This window comes from Apium graveolens, chromosome 7, assembly GCF_009905375.1.
Source record: "Apium graveolens cultivar Ventura chromosome 7, ASM990537v1, whole genome shotgun sequence".
NCBI classification, from domain to species: domain Eukaryota; kingdom Viridiplantae; phylum Streptophyta; class Magnoliopsida; order Apiales; family Apiaceae; genus Apium; species Apium graveolens.
The window spans coordinates 252,785,201-252,798,819 of NC_133653.1; the positions used below are offsets into that span (position 1 = coordinate 252,785,201).

The 13,619-nt window shown below is 34.3% G+C and overlaps 2 protein-coding genes across 3 annotated transcripts; both read right to left on the reverse strand.

Annotated features, from left to right (window-relative positions):
• Nucleotides 1-2,835: 2,835 nt before the first annotated feature.
• LOC141671896 (putative receptor-like protein kinase At1g11050) lies at nt 2,836-5,047 on the reverse strand. Its single transcript, XM_074478328.1, has one exon. The coding sequence runs from the start codon at nt 4,858-4,860 to the stop codon at nt 3,091-3,093; it is 1,770 nt and encodes a 589-aa protein (XP_074334429.1). The 5' UTR covers nt 4,861-5,047; the 3' UTR covers nt 2,836-3,090.
• Nucleotides 5,048-5,691: 644 nt separating this feature from the next.
• Nucleotides 5,692-7,815, reverse strand: LOC141671895 (putative receptor-like protein kinase At1g11050). Of its 2 annotated transcripts, XM_074478327.1 has the most exons (2): nt 7,724-7,815; nt 5,692-7,623 (listed from the first exon to the last, which is right to left on the reverse strand). In XM_074478327.1, exon 2 carries the CDS (start codon nt 7,475-7,477, stop codon nt 5,852-5,854), a length of 1,626 nt encoding a protein of 541 aa, XP_074334428.1. In that variant the 5' UTR covers nt 7,478-7,623; nt 7,724-7,815; the 3' UTR covers nt 5,692-5,851. The 2 variants fall into 2 exon arrangements, with proteins under 2 accessions (XP_074334428.1, XP_074334427.1); XM_074478326.1 differs by lacking the exon at nt 7,724-7,815 and having other exon boundaries at nt 5,692-7,714.
• Between the last annotated feature and the right edge of the window lie 5,804 nt (nt 7,816-13,619).

A 13,619-nucleotide genomic window follows, 5' to 3' on the forward strand; every position in this document is an offset into this window, starting at 1 on the left:
CATTATTTTATTTTAGCCTGATGTTCAATACACCGACCAAATCAAACTAATTATTTTTAGATTAATTTTATTTTTTTTAAAGTCTGGATCAATAAGATAATTTTATTTTAGACTGAATAATTAGTATATATGATTTTATTTTTTTTGGTCGAATTGTATTTTTATTTTAGTTTTGTGTTAGTCTGAATCAATTATATAATGTATTTTTTTATCGTGGATAAATAATATATTATTTTGTTTATCCAAATTCATTAGTATATTTTTTTAGGAGTATGGATCGTATTATTATTTTATCTTAACCCGATTCACATGATATAACAACTGAATGTTAATAATTATATTTAGTTTGTTTAAATTTAATTTAGGCCGAAGTAACAAATTAGAATAATATTGAACTTGATATGAATTAAAATATAAATTGATAAAAAAAGTTGAGTTTAATATAAATTATAATGATATAGAGTTCGATATAAAATAGAATTAAAATTGGTAAAGCGATAGAGGAAGTTGACTTTAATATCAATTAGAATTAGAATCAATCGACCCAATAAGTAGAATTAGAATAAATAAGTAAGGGTAATTAAGTAATTTCAGCAAGTACCGACCGAACGACTATCAAACTCTTAATATTTCGTCTAATATTATAGATATTACTCTTTTTGCTTTAACTCCAACAAAATATCTAATAGAACTTTTGGTCGTGTATATTTATGACGTTAAATTATTTATCCCTCTAAATCATTATTAGAAAACTTTTAATTACTTGTTTGTACTTATTGTTATTGGTGTACCCTAAGTTTTTGGTTATTATTATTAAAAATTATTACTTATGATTTCTTGATTAATACATTTTAATTTCGGGCTATTATTACATGCAAGTACGAAGAATTATATTTTATTTTCAAGTAATATATCAAGAACTTTTGATGATCATTATATTACTGATCATAAATTATCAATTAAACCGATCGTTTAAAACCGTACCACATAGTTCGTACTAGATGGGTTGAGAATTGCTGGTTAATTTAAAATTTAAAATTTTAAAAAATGCAATCTATGATTTGATTGAGATTTGATTTTAACTTGAGATAAATCAGACCACTATTACCCACAGTGTATCGTTCGTCAAGATCAATTAGTGCCCATTTTAGCGGCTTACTGTTAAAATTAAAATGGGCTTATTGTTAAAATTGCAACAAATTTCATCCATACAGGAACATATTAAATAAAATTGAATTGCAATAACTAACAAACGAAGCTTTTTTTTAAATTGTTTTCTGAAAAAAAACAAACGAAGTTTTTTACTTCACACCTACTTAAAATAGAGAAATGGCCTAAAATATCAATTTAACATATAAAATTAAATATCGTTTCCAAAAATTATTGCCTTTTGCTACACGATGTAGCGTTTATTATTTTTTTTACTTCTTTAATGTGGCAACGTTAGTTGAAGTATCAAATTTTGTTCTTTATTTTGAGATTATTTTGGTGTATTGTTTAGATACCCAGAAACATTTTAATGTTACGTTTTCAATATTTCTTTTTATTTAATATTTTTAAAATTTAAGATTATATTATAATTTAACAATTTTTAACATTTAGAGTTTATCAATCCCTTTTTAAATTTTAGAAATATTAAAAAAAATTAATAAATATTACACCGATTTAGGGCTTAGGCCTAAAGCCTAGAGTCTAAAACCTAATTTAAGATTAATAATTTGTAAAATTTAGGATTCAACAATCTTTCTTTTGGGTTTAGAAACAATTTAAATAATTTTTTAGTATTTTAGGTCTTAACAATTTTTTATGAGGTTAAATTTTTTTCTTAAAAAAAATTATGTGTAAAATGCTACTCACTCTGTTTTAACCATTTCTTTACATTTTTATTTTAGCAATTATTTACATTTCAAAATTTTTCAAACAGTAAAGTTTTTATAATATACAAATTAAACTATTCCAGTACTTACCTCTACTATATTCACATTATACATAAAATATTAATCAATTCCATCACTTTGCTCACTTTTTAACTTTATCACCATTAATTAATGGAGTTAACATGATATTAGTAAACATGAAGATACAGCATCTTGATTTGGAAGATAAAAGTTTGAACTATGTTTGAGGTGTTTGGAAAGTCCAAGGCTAAGAACTAAGAAGGCCTTTAACAGTCTAACAACAAGTTTCAGCCATTGGTTCGCCACAGAGCGTAGTGTTCCTTGGAAATGTTTTGAGATAACTAAAATTAATGGGGCATGAAGAATCTGCAGTGAAGATGATGAAAATGATCAAAAAGAAAACTAAAGCTAACCAATTATCGGTCTTTCCCATGTTCTTATAACTCTAACCTTAAATAGAAAAACAATGGTCCAAATTTCATGTTACATTGGCTTTGTAGTAATGTTGCTCCAAGGTAACAACAAAATTTGCTGATGGTGCTGGACTCATAGTCAAACTAGCATGCTTGATAAATGACTAAATAGTTCGGTTAAATTATTTAACTATCTAGACTCGTGCTTGAATATTTAATTGATAACATGGGGTTTTTTTTGGGAGTAGCTGTGGATTGTCGTGAGGTTGGTATTAGGTTATGAGGTTCCAATTCTCTCTATAGATATGAAGATTACTATACAAAGCAAGACCTTACAAGCTGAAGGACATAAAAATAAGAAAACAGGCAATGAAAACAGTAACAGAGATAGAGAAATGAGTATCGATGTGAATGTTAGAGATCATAGACATCAAGGACACTAAATTTGGCCTGATTTGGAGTCACCATGTTGTAAAATGTAGACAACAAAAGAATTGCAGAGACGCAGAGGCCTCAAGGAAGGAATCTAAGTTTGCCTTAAGGAAAGAATCTAAGTTTGCCTTGTAACCTGTACATGAGATCAATCTACATATCGCATTAATATCTGTACAGTTTCTGAAAGCTATACTGACTTGGATCTTAGGAAATAAATTTTGGATGAATAAGCCTGGCCTTTTATTTATTTTTATATTTTCTTGTTACTTGTAATATCAATATCACCTTCTAACTAAAACTAACTTGCTGGTTTACAAATTTATGTGCAGGAGTGAAGTGAAAATCTAAAATCTATACGACTCATGGCTTAGAGGCAGTGGTCTCTCAGGCAATCCAGGTATATCAATATCACCTTCTAGCATCTTTAACGCATCGGAAATTGTAGGCCTGTGAGGCACCATTACATGAGCACAAAGTAGCCCAACATGTACAAACCTTTCCATCACTATCTTTGGTCCATCCTCTCTCACAGTTGAATCGAAAATCTCATCCACATTTCCGGACTTAACATGATCCCATGCCCAGTCAGTAATCAAAACCGTTGAAGAATCTGATGTGCCCAACACTTTCCTTCCACTCAGAATTTCAAGAACTATAATGCCAAAGCTATAAACATCACTCTTCTCTGTCAGCTGTCCATAAAGCGCATATTCTGGTGCAAGGTACCCATATGTTCCAGCTACTCTAGTTGTAATATGAGACTGACCTTCTGTAATTTGTTTTGCCAATCCAAAATCTGCTAATCTAGCTTTCATATCTGAATCCAGTAGTATGTTGGTTAACTTTATATCGCGGTGATAAATTGCAGGTTTGATTCCATAGTGCAGATATGCCAGCCCTTTTGCAACATCAAGAATAATATTCTTGCGCATAGGCCAATTCAGTACCTGCCTATTTGAAATGGACCTGGAATTGAACAAACACTCATCTAAACTACCATTTGACATGAAGTCATAAACAAGAAACCTTCTATTACCTCTAATAGCATCACTTGTGACACAAAACCCTCTTAGAACAAGTAGATTCCGATGCCTAATTTTGCTAATAATTTCTGCTTCATTTGTGAAGTCTACATCGTCCTCATTTGTGTCCAGATCAAGAAGTTTTTTAATTGCCACTACAGTGCCATCCAGTAGAACACCCTTATAAACAATCCCATATCCACCCTGTCCTATTAAATTCCTCTGAGAAAATCCGCCTGTAGCTTCCTCAAGCTCTCCTATATTGAACCATTTTGCGCCTGTGTTTGGTAGGACTTTGGCCTTTACACCCCTAACATACTCTTCATGAAACGCATTCTGTTCCCGTATGAACTTACTCTTTCGATGTATAATGATCACAACCCCAGCTGCCAACACTCCAATTAAAGCACCGAATAATCCAAAAGCAATCTTAAGTATCTTTGTTTTGGACAAACCTTTTGATCCAGTAGTATATGCCAGGTTTGATAAGGGCAATCGAAACATACAAGCAGCTGCTCTAATATAATCTAGGCCGTGCTCATTCATATTGCTAGCAGCATATAATAGTGTGTAATTATAGCATTTTGTCGAGTGGCGGTTAAATGAAGCCAATTTAGAGCTCACCTTTGAGACAGCTTCAAGGCAAGAGCTGCACTGTGTCATACCAATAAAATCTGAGTTACAAGATGCATCAAGCTTACTGGAACTTCCAACTTTGTCATCCCAATCTCTTGTTGTTGCTATTCCAGCACAATTCGAAGTGTTAACCACTAGATCATTTGTCAAGTATCCGCACACTGGGAAGAGATTCATGGAAACAAGCTTATTCCTAAAATCGTTTATGCAGGAATACACGGCATCTGCATTCGGAAGATAAAACAAAGAAGTTTCTTTAAGGTGTTTAGAAAGGCCAAGGCCAAGGAGGCCTTCGAGAGTCTGGCAACAATTTTCAGCCATTGGCTCGATACACAACGAAGTATTCCATGGAAATCTTTTGACATAATCAAAATTAATGGGACATGAAGAATCTGCAGTGCAAATGAAGGTGATCAAACAGAAAATTAAAGCTAAGCATGCATTAGTCTTTCTCATGATCTTGCTTTTGTAATCTCTATCCACAGAGAAAACAAAAAATGGTCCAAGTCCATGTTACATTGGCTTTATACTAATGTTGCAGCAAGCACTGCAACATGTGAATTGGCTGGCTGATGTTTCAGGACTCATGGTCAAACTAGCACAACTGATGAATTACAATAAATGAGTTTAATTAAAATGATTAATCAGCTAATTGATGGTGGACTCATAGTCAGAGTAGCACCTTTGACAAGTGACAAAAGTGTTTACTTAAACTATTTAGCCATGTTATCTCATGTGCTGGATTCATGGTTAAATATTGAATTAATCACATGGGATTTTTTTGAAATTAGCTATGGCTTGTCTTTAGAGTCGGTACACAGTGCTAAAGGTTTCAACTTTATCTAAAGCAACAAAGATTATTAGTAATTCATACCTCAAGGCAAGAGCCCACAAGTCCATGTCTAAAGAGAGACAACTGTTCAAGGAAACAGGATATACCAAGATGGCAAGATCCCTGATCCTTGTTAATTTATGAATAAAGGAGACTTGGCAAAATTCGAGTTTTAGAAAAATCATGTATGCGCGAGTAATTAAAGTTCTCTGGTTTGCTTAAAATTTTAACTGCCGTCATGAATAAATGGAGTGATCTTATGTCAACTAGCGAATACCTCTCGTTTAGTATAAAAGGTCGAGAGTTTGAATTCCAGTAATATAGTGCGGGGTGCAATGCATCGGAGATGCTATTGGAAGAATAACAAAAGATAATTTGATAGCAAAAAGTTAATATTTTTCCTTCTCTTAAAATTTTGTCAATCACAACTCACAGGGGATCCATTACAGGGTGCATGATAAAAATGAAGTTGGCAAACACCAAGGCAATTCATTTCTTTCGTATTCAATTTTCAGCTTGTACAAATATTCAAGCTACAGAAAAAATAAATTAATAGAACCAATGGCAGAATTCTAATTCTATTCCACTTACATACATGTGACTAAAAAAATCAGTTCAAGTGCTGCTAATGCTCGACCTTATTTCTGATGACATTGTAAATGGTGATGTGTTGGAGTGCAAAGAAGATCTAAACGACTCATGGCCCAGAGGCAATGGCCTCTCGGGCAATCTAGGGATATCGATATCACCTTCTAACATCTTCAAAGCATCGGAGATTGTTGGCCTAAGAGCCACCATTACGTGAGCACAAAGTATGCCAACATGTACAAATCTTTCCATTACTGTCTTTGGTCCCTCCTCTCTCACGATGGGATCGAAAATCTCATCTACATCTCCAGACTTGACATGATCCCAAGCCCAATCAGTGATCAAGACCGTTGAAGAATTTGATGTGTCCAACACTTTCCTTCCACTAAGAATCTCGAGAATTATAATGCCAAAGCTATAAACATCACTCTTCTCTGTTAGTTGTCCATATAGCGCGTATTCTGGTGCCAAGTATCCGTAGGTTCCAGCTACTCTTGTTGTAAGATGGGATTGGCCTTCTGTACTTTGTTTTGCCAGTCCGAAATCTGCTACTCTAGCTTTCATATCAGAATCTAAAAGTATGTTAGTTGACTTTATGTCGCGGTGATAAATTGCAGGCTTGATTCCATAGTGCAAATATGCTAGCCCTTTTGCAATATCAAGAATAATGTTCTTGCGAATAGGCCAACTCAAAAGGTGCCTTTTAGAACTGGATGCGGAACTAAACAAATGCTCATCTAAACTACCATTTGACATGAAATCATAAACAAGATATCTTCTGTTACCTTGAATAGCATCACTTGTGACACAGAAACCTCTTAGAGCAAGAAGATTTCGATGCCTAATTTTGCTAATAATCTCTGCCTCATTTGTGAATTCTACATCATCCCCATTTGTGTCCATATCAAGAAGTTGCTTTATTGCCACTACTGTTCCATCCAGAAGAACACCCTTATAAACAATCCCATATCCGCCCTGTCCGATTAAATTTCTTTGCGAAAATCCACTCGTTGCTTTCTCAAGCTCCCCTACATGGAACCATTTTGCACCTGTATTTGGTAAAACTTTAGCTTTGACACCCCTGACATACTCTTCGTGCAACGCATCTTGTTTTCGTTCAACCTCCCTTCTTCGATAGATAATGATCACACCCCAAGCGGCTAAAACTCCGATAAAAGCACCCAAAGATCCAAAAACAATCTTAAGTATACTTCTTCTGGACAGACCTTTTGATCCAGTATCAGTAGCTGATCTTTTTAATGGCAATCCAAATATACAGGCAGCTGTTCTAACATCTTCTGGCCCATATTCATTCACAACACCAGCAGCATACAAAATAGTGTAGTAAAAACATTTAGTAGAATTCGGATTAAATGAAGTCAACCTAGAGCTCACCCTTAGGCCAGCATCAAGACAAGAGCTACATCGTGTCAGCCCGGTTAAATCTGCATTACAGGACGAATCAAGTTCACTAGAAGTTCCAAGTTTATCAACCCAATCTTGAGTTGTTGAAATTCCAGCACAATTTAAAGGATTAACAACGAGATCACTCGTCGTATTTGTGCATGAAGGGAAAATATTTAAAGAAGCAAGCTTAGCCCGAAAATCGGATAAACAAGAAGATGCAGCATCTGAGTTTGGAAGATAAAACATAGAAGTTTCTTTAAGATGCTTAGAAAGGCCTAGACCAAGAAGGCTTTGGATGGTCTGGCAACAACTTTTATCAACCGGTGCGCGACACGACGAACTGTCCCATGGAAATGTATGGACATAACTGAAATCAATAGGGCATGAAGAGTCTGCAGATGAAATGAACAAGGTGATCAGACAGAGAACTAAAGATAACAACTTGTTAGATTTTGCCATGATCTTGTTTTTGTAAAACATTGGTCTAGGTACCTGATACATAAGTTTTATAGTCATAATGTTGCAGCAAGTAAATACAGCATCAAAATTGGCTGCTGTTGCTGGACTCTGGTCAAATTAGCACATTTGACAAATGACAAAAGAGTTTGTTAGATTATACTTATGATTATTCAGTCTGGTCAAAGTCAGAGAAAATTAAAGTATTTGATCAAGTTGGCTTTCCCGGAAGTTGCTTGTCGGTAGTGTTGGATATAGTGGTAGTTTTGGGGCTTCAGTTATGTACATAGACATTATGCTCTATTTGAATCAAGTTAAAATACTTTTTATTTAGACGCGCGGGAAAGCGTAAAACGTTCACAAATAATTTAGAATCGATAAACTCTAATCGCAAATTAATATATTATATTTTTAAAAGTTCAGAATTTTCTATATAATATGATAAGGCATGTTTATATATGTTTTACAAATTTTATTAATTTCAATGGACTTTTAAAAGGCTTAAAAGATATTTAAAACTGAACTAAAACTAACAATAAAGTCCAAAATAATTATAAATAATCTAATTTTAGTCGTGCACAGTTCAAGACCTTGTAATCAGCTTCAAGCCCTTGAAAAATTCTGCAACTCCACTCCAAGTCTGCAACTCCAACTCCAACTCAAACCCTTTTTAATATGGTCCAAAGGCCTTGAAATTTTCTGTAAGATTACTCATCATTCTCACTCACTTGCGAAAAACTCGACCTCGAGATTTGCTCAAACTCCGGATACGTTGGCTCATCAGAAGAATGAAAAAGTGACAAGTCTGCAACATTAAAGGTATTTGATATATTCATGCTTTTCGGAAGATTAACAACATAAGTATTATCATTAATCCTTCTCACTACCGTAAAAGAACCACACTTTCTTGGCTGCAACTTATTGTACGCTCCTACCGAAAACCTCTCTCACCTAAAAAAATACCATAACCACGTCACCCTCAGAGAAAATCTGATGACGCCCATGTTTGTCTGCAGCCATGTTGTATTTCTGATTAGTTTCCTCTAACTTCTTTCTGACCTCCTGGTGAACTTCCACAACCTGCTTTGCCATATTAGAAGTTGATACGACACCCCTTTGGCAATTGGATTAAGTTGAAATTGTGTTGACTTTGTGTGGACAATGGAGAAGGGTGACCTTCCCGTGACACTATGAACGGAATTATTATAGGAGAACTTCTCTTGAGACAATGCCACATCCCACTGTTTTGGCTTGTCCCCACAAATACAACGAATTAAATTTTCCAAAGTGCGGTTGATAACCTCTGTCTAACCATCCGTTTGTGGATGGGTAGTGCTACTATATTATAGTGAGGAATCGAACAACTTTCATAATGTTCGCCAAAAATGTTCGAGAAATTTACTGTCCCCATCAAATGTGATAGTTTAGACACACCATGAAGGCGAACCACATTTTTGAAAAATAGTTTAGCCGCTGCCATTGCATCAAAAGTCTTTCTACAAGGTATAAAATGAGCCATCTTTGAAAACCTGTCAACGATAACAAACACAGAATCCATCCCTCTTTGTGTTCGAGGCAAACCCAACACAAAATCCATAGACAAATCCTCCCATATATTTTCAGAAACAGGTTAAGGCATATAAAGTCCTGTATTTTGAGACTTCCCTTTGGAAGTTTAATAAACATAACAACTTTGCACATACCTTGTAACATTTCGAAGTAAATGTGGCCAAAAGAAATGTTCAGGAACCGTCGTGACAGTTTTATCGCTTCCAAGATGGCCAACAATTCCTCCCCCATGCAAATCCCGAATGACCTTTTCTCGTAATGATGTCCGAGGAAGACAGAGCTGATTGCCATGCATTAAAAACCCATCATGAACATAAAAATCACGTGAAGGGTGCCCAGTAATACAACTCTCCCAAATATTTCCGAAGTCCTCATCACTAACGTAACAATCTTTTAAAACTTCAAACCCAATAATTTCTTGTCGCAACGTGACTAACAAACCTGCTTGACGACTTAAGGCATCAGCCACAATATTTTGAACCCCAAACTTATATTGTAGACGGAAAGGCATTTTTTTCAAGGACTGGTTCCACCTCGCGTGCATGTCTTTACTAATCCGTTTCTGGTTGTTCATACTTTAAAGCCTCGTGATCAGAATAAAGAATAAATTCTTTACCCACAATATAGTGCGCATATTTCAAAGCTCGCACAGCTGAACATAATTCTTTATCATAGGTACTCCATTTTTGCCTCGCGTCACTGAGCTTCTAACTAAAATAACATATGGCCTTGCGTTCCTGAGATAAAACAACACCGATCCCCACACCACTAGCATCACAATCAACCTCGAATAACTTTTCAAAATTGGGTAAAGCTAAAACAGATGTTGTTAGATATATTTGATAATGTCATGACTAATATGATTTGTGTTTAGTTTTCAGATCTTACTTAACAGGACAAATCAGTACTTAACTGGAAATCAACACTTATACTGAAGTTAGAACTTAAGTTGTCAGAACTTAAGTTATCAGGAGATATTTATCAGGAGATAATATTAGGACTTAGGGAGACTTTCAGATAAGGAAGACGGTTGATTGAAAGGAAAGAAGATCAAGACAAACGCAAGAAGAGATATGCATGAAGAAGGAATTCTATGAAGAATAGAATACTTGGAAGAAAAGATAACTAGTTGATATATTTTAGGAAGCAGAATTATATTCCATATCAATTAGAATTTATCTTGTAACTGTGTAGTATATAAACACAGACATAGGGTTTACACTATACGTGTTATCATAATCGAAGTTATTATTTATTGTAACCCTAGCAGCTCTCGTGATAAGTTGTTCATCACTGAGAGAGGACAGTTCCATATTATAACAGAGTTTATTGTATTAAATAAAATCTGTTTTCTGTTACTTATGTTCTTATATTCGATTTGGTTGTGATAAACACTGTATTCAACCCCCTTCTACAGTGTGTGTGACCTAACAGATGCAGTACATAATTTTTGCTTTAATATAGCGAAACTCTAATCTGCCTCGTCACCCCAGTTAAACCTTCCTTTCTTCATACATTATGTAATAGGTTACGCTATAGTGCTAAAATCTTTGATGTAACGCCTATAGAAAGTTGCAAGTTCATGAAAACTACGAACCTCTGAAACTGTTCTAAGAGTAGACCAGTCCCGAAATGCTTTTATTTTGGCATCACTACCTGAATTCCATCAGCACCAACAATATACCCCCAAAATAACAATTTGTTGGTCATGAAACTATACTTTTTAAGATAACATACAACTTGTATTCCCGTAGTGCTGTTAAAACTTCTCGCAAATGTGAGACATGCTCCTCTTTTGTCTGACTATAAATCAAAATATTATCAAAGTAAACAACCACAAATTTACCTATAAAAGGTTTTAGTACATGGTGTATTAGACGCATAAGGTGTGTTAGGTAATGAATACAACACATATGGGGAGGGGTGAATGTGTTTTGGATATTTCTAAGGTTTTTTGAATGTTTGTTAATTGGTTAACAAAGCAGATTAGAAATGCAGTAATATTATGTTAACTGAAATAAAAAAGTGCACACAATATTTCAAAACTCACTTAATTTTTATATTAAAATTAAGCTAGTGTCTTGCTACAAACCTTGGATTCTTTGTAAGTAAATAACTCAGCTTCTTCCTTGAGAGAGTTACAAGAAAAACTAGACCTGTTTTATACATTTAAAAGCAAAGAACCAGTGTTTACTTTATAGATTAGTAAACACAGGTTTACACAACATACAATAAAATGTACTTAACCCTACTTTAAGTTATCTCTAAAGCTTTCCATTTCTGGCTTAGTGTATCTTTGCAAATCCTGTGAATCTGTGACTTTTCTTTATCAGTTAATCTTGACCTTTGATCTTGCACTCTTCAAGTTGCTTTTGTAGACTTTTCAATCTAACTGATTAGATCATTTGTTAAATGATAGTTTTGAATATTTAACTTGTCTGCATTCTGTACTTGAGGTTCATATAGAGATCTTCAGTGTGTTCTATAGAGAACTGACATCTCAATAAGTATAATGGCTTATCGAGATCTCTTAGTTCTCTATAAGTGTCTTTGACTTGTCGAGGTCTCTGAGTTCTCTATAAGTGAACTTGGCTTGTCGAGGCCTCCAAATTTCTGCATGTGGAAATGACTTGTCGATATCTATGAGATCTCTATAGGCATTTTGACTAGTCGATATCTATGAGATCTCTAATGAGAAAATTGACTTGTCGATATCTCCAATCTTCATATCTTCATTTTGACTTGTTGATATCTCTGAGTTCTCTAATACAGAAATGACTTGTTGATATCTCAGAGATCTCTATATACACTTTGACTTGTAGATATCTCTGAGATCTTTAATGATAATTTGACTTGTCGATATCTCCGATCTTCATATCTTCATTTGGTTTGTCGATATCTCTAAGACTCCTCTATAAGCTGTTTTAGACTTCTTGATAAGTCATTCTGGAGTTCTCGAATGACTTCTTTATATGACTTGATCTGTGACTTGTAGATTGACTTGGAACATTTTTCCTAAAACAGATTTATTTAACTCCAAGCTTCTTCACAATTTCTCTGAGGCATGATCTTCTTGATCTTCTTCCAGAGTTTATTCTTAGGCTTGAGACTGTTTACAGAAAAATACTCTAGTCTAATCTTTGACATTTTTACAGACTCAAGTAATACAATACAAAATACAAATTTAGATTTTCATACAACTAATTTTTAGGGCTGTCAATTTGACTTAGTCTTATTATAGTACAGGCATGTCTTGCACAACAATCTCCCTCAATTTGTGAGAAGATTGCTTATCATAAACTAATGCCTAGTAACAAGACTAACCCCAAGTTACAATGAACAACATAACAATAAATAAAGAATTGACAGAAGAACAACTTTTATACATTAAGTGATTACATGAGTTTGATAAATATATTCATCACACAAATTTCTCATAGCATGTTTCTTGTCTAATGAGGTCCGTTAATTTTACAAGCACTTGCAGTTCCTCTATGATTTGAGTCCCTATTAGAGCTTCCACAAGCTTGAGCCACTCATCTAATGAATAATTATTCAAGTAACCAACTTTGATTCTTGAGAATCTGCCAACTTTAATGTTCAGAAAATGTCCATCCATGAAAATTCTGCTCATCCCCCTTGCCTTGAGTTCTTCAGATCTTTGCTCAAACATTTCTATCTCTTCAAAATATTTCCTTTCCCTCTCCTCTCTTTCAGCCTTTTCTTTTGCTCTTCTTTCTTCCCTTACTATCAACCATACAACCAATACATATCTCCATGCCATTATACCAGTATCCTTCTCATTCAGTAAGCTAATTACCCTCTTAATCTCTGTGGTTGAAAATATATCCATTAAATTTCTGCCAAGTAAAGTGTAGGATCCATCTTGATAATAAATTCTTACTTCCCTCAATGATACAACCCAAACTTTGACCATTTCTTCAGCTAATTGTTGAAAGTAGTCATCAGCTGTGATGCACCAGTTTAAAGGTAGAAAATCATTTTGATTAAAACAGTTCCAGATGGCCCTCTCAGTAACTTGCAGTTTCTTTGGCTTTCTTCCAACAGATTTGTAATGAGTTTTGATTGGTGGCTTAAAATAAGGTAGATTTGAGATTTTCTTTAGAAAAGTTTGGCTTGAAGTGATTGGTATTTTCAATATGGTGTTTGCAGTATGTTTGTAGTAAAACTTAGGCTTAGAGGTTATAGGTGGTAAAGTGTTTGAGTTTGTTGGCTTAGGGGTTTGAGTTTGTTTGATTTGGATTTGTAGGGCATTTTTCTTTGATTCTGAACCATCCTCCTCCTTCTTCTTCCTTCTTCTCTCATCACCTCTTTTCTTATCATCTCCCTTCTTCTCATCTTG

Excerpts from the sequence above, each read along its gene's own strand:
- LOC141671896 (XM_074478328.1), bottom strand. The coding sequence starts at position 4,860 with ATGAGAAAGACTAATGCATGCTTAGCTTTAATTTTCTGTTTGATCACC.
- LOC141671895 (XM_074478326.1), bottom strand. The coding sequence starts at position 7,711 with ATGTTTTACAAAAACAAGATCATGGCAAAATCTAACAAGTTGTTATCT.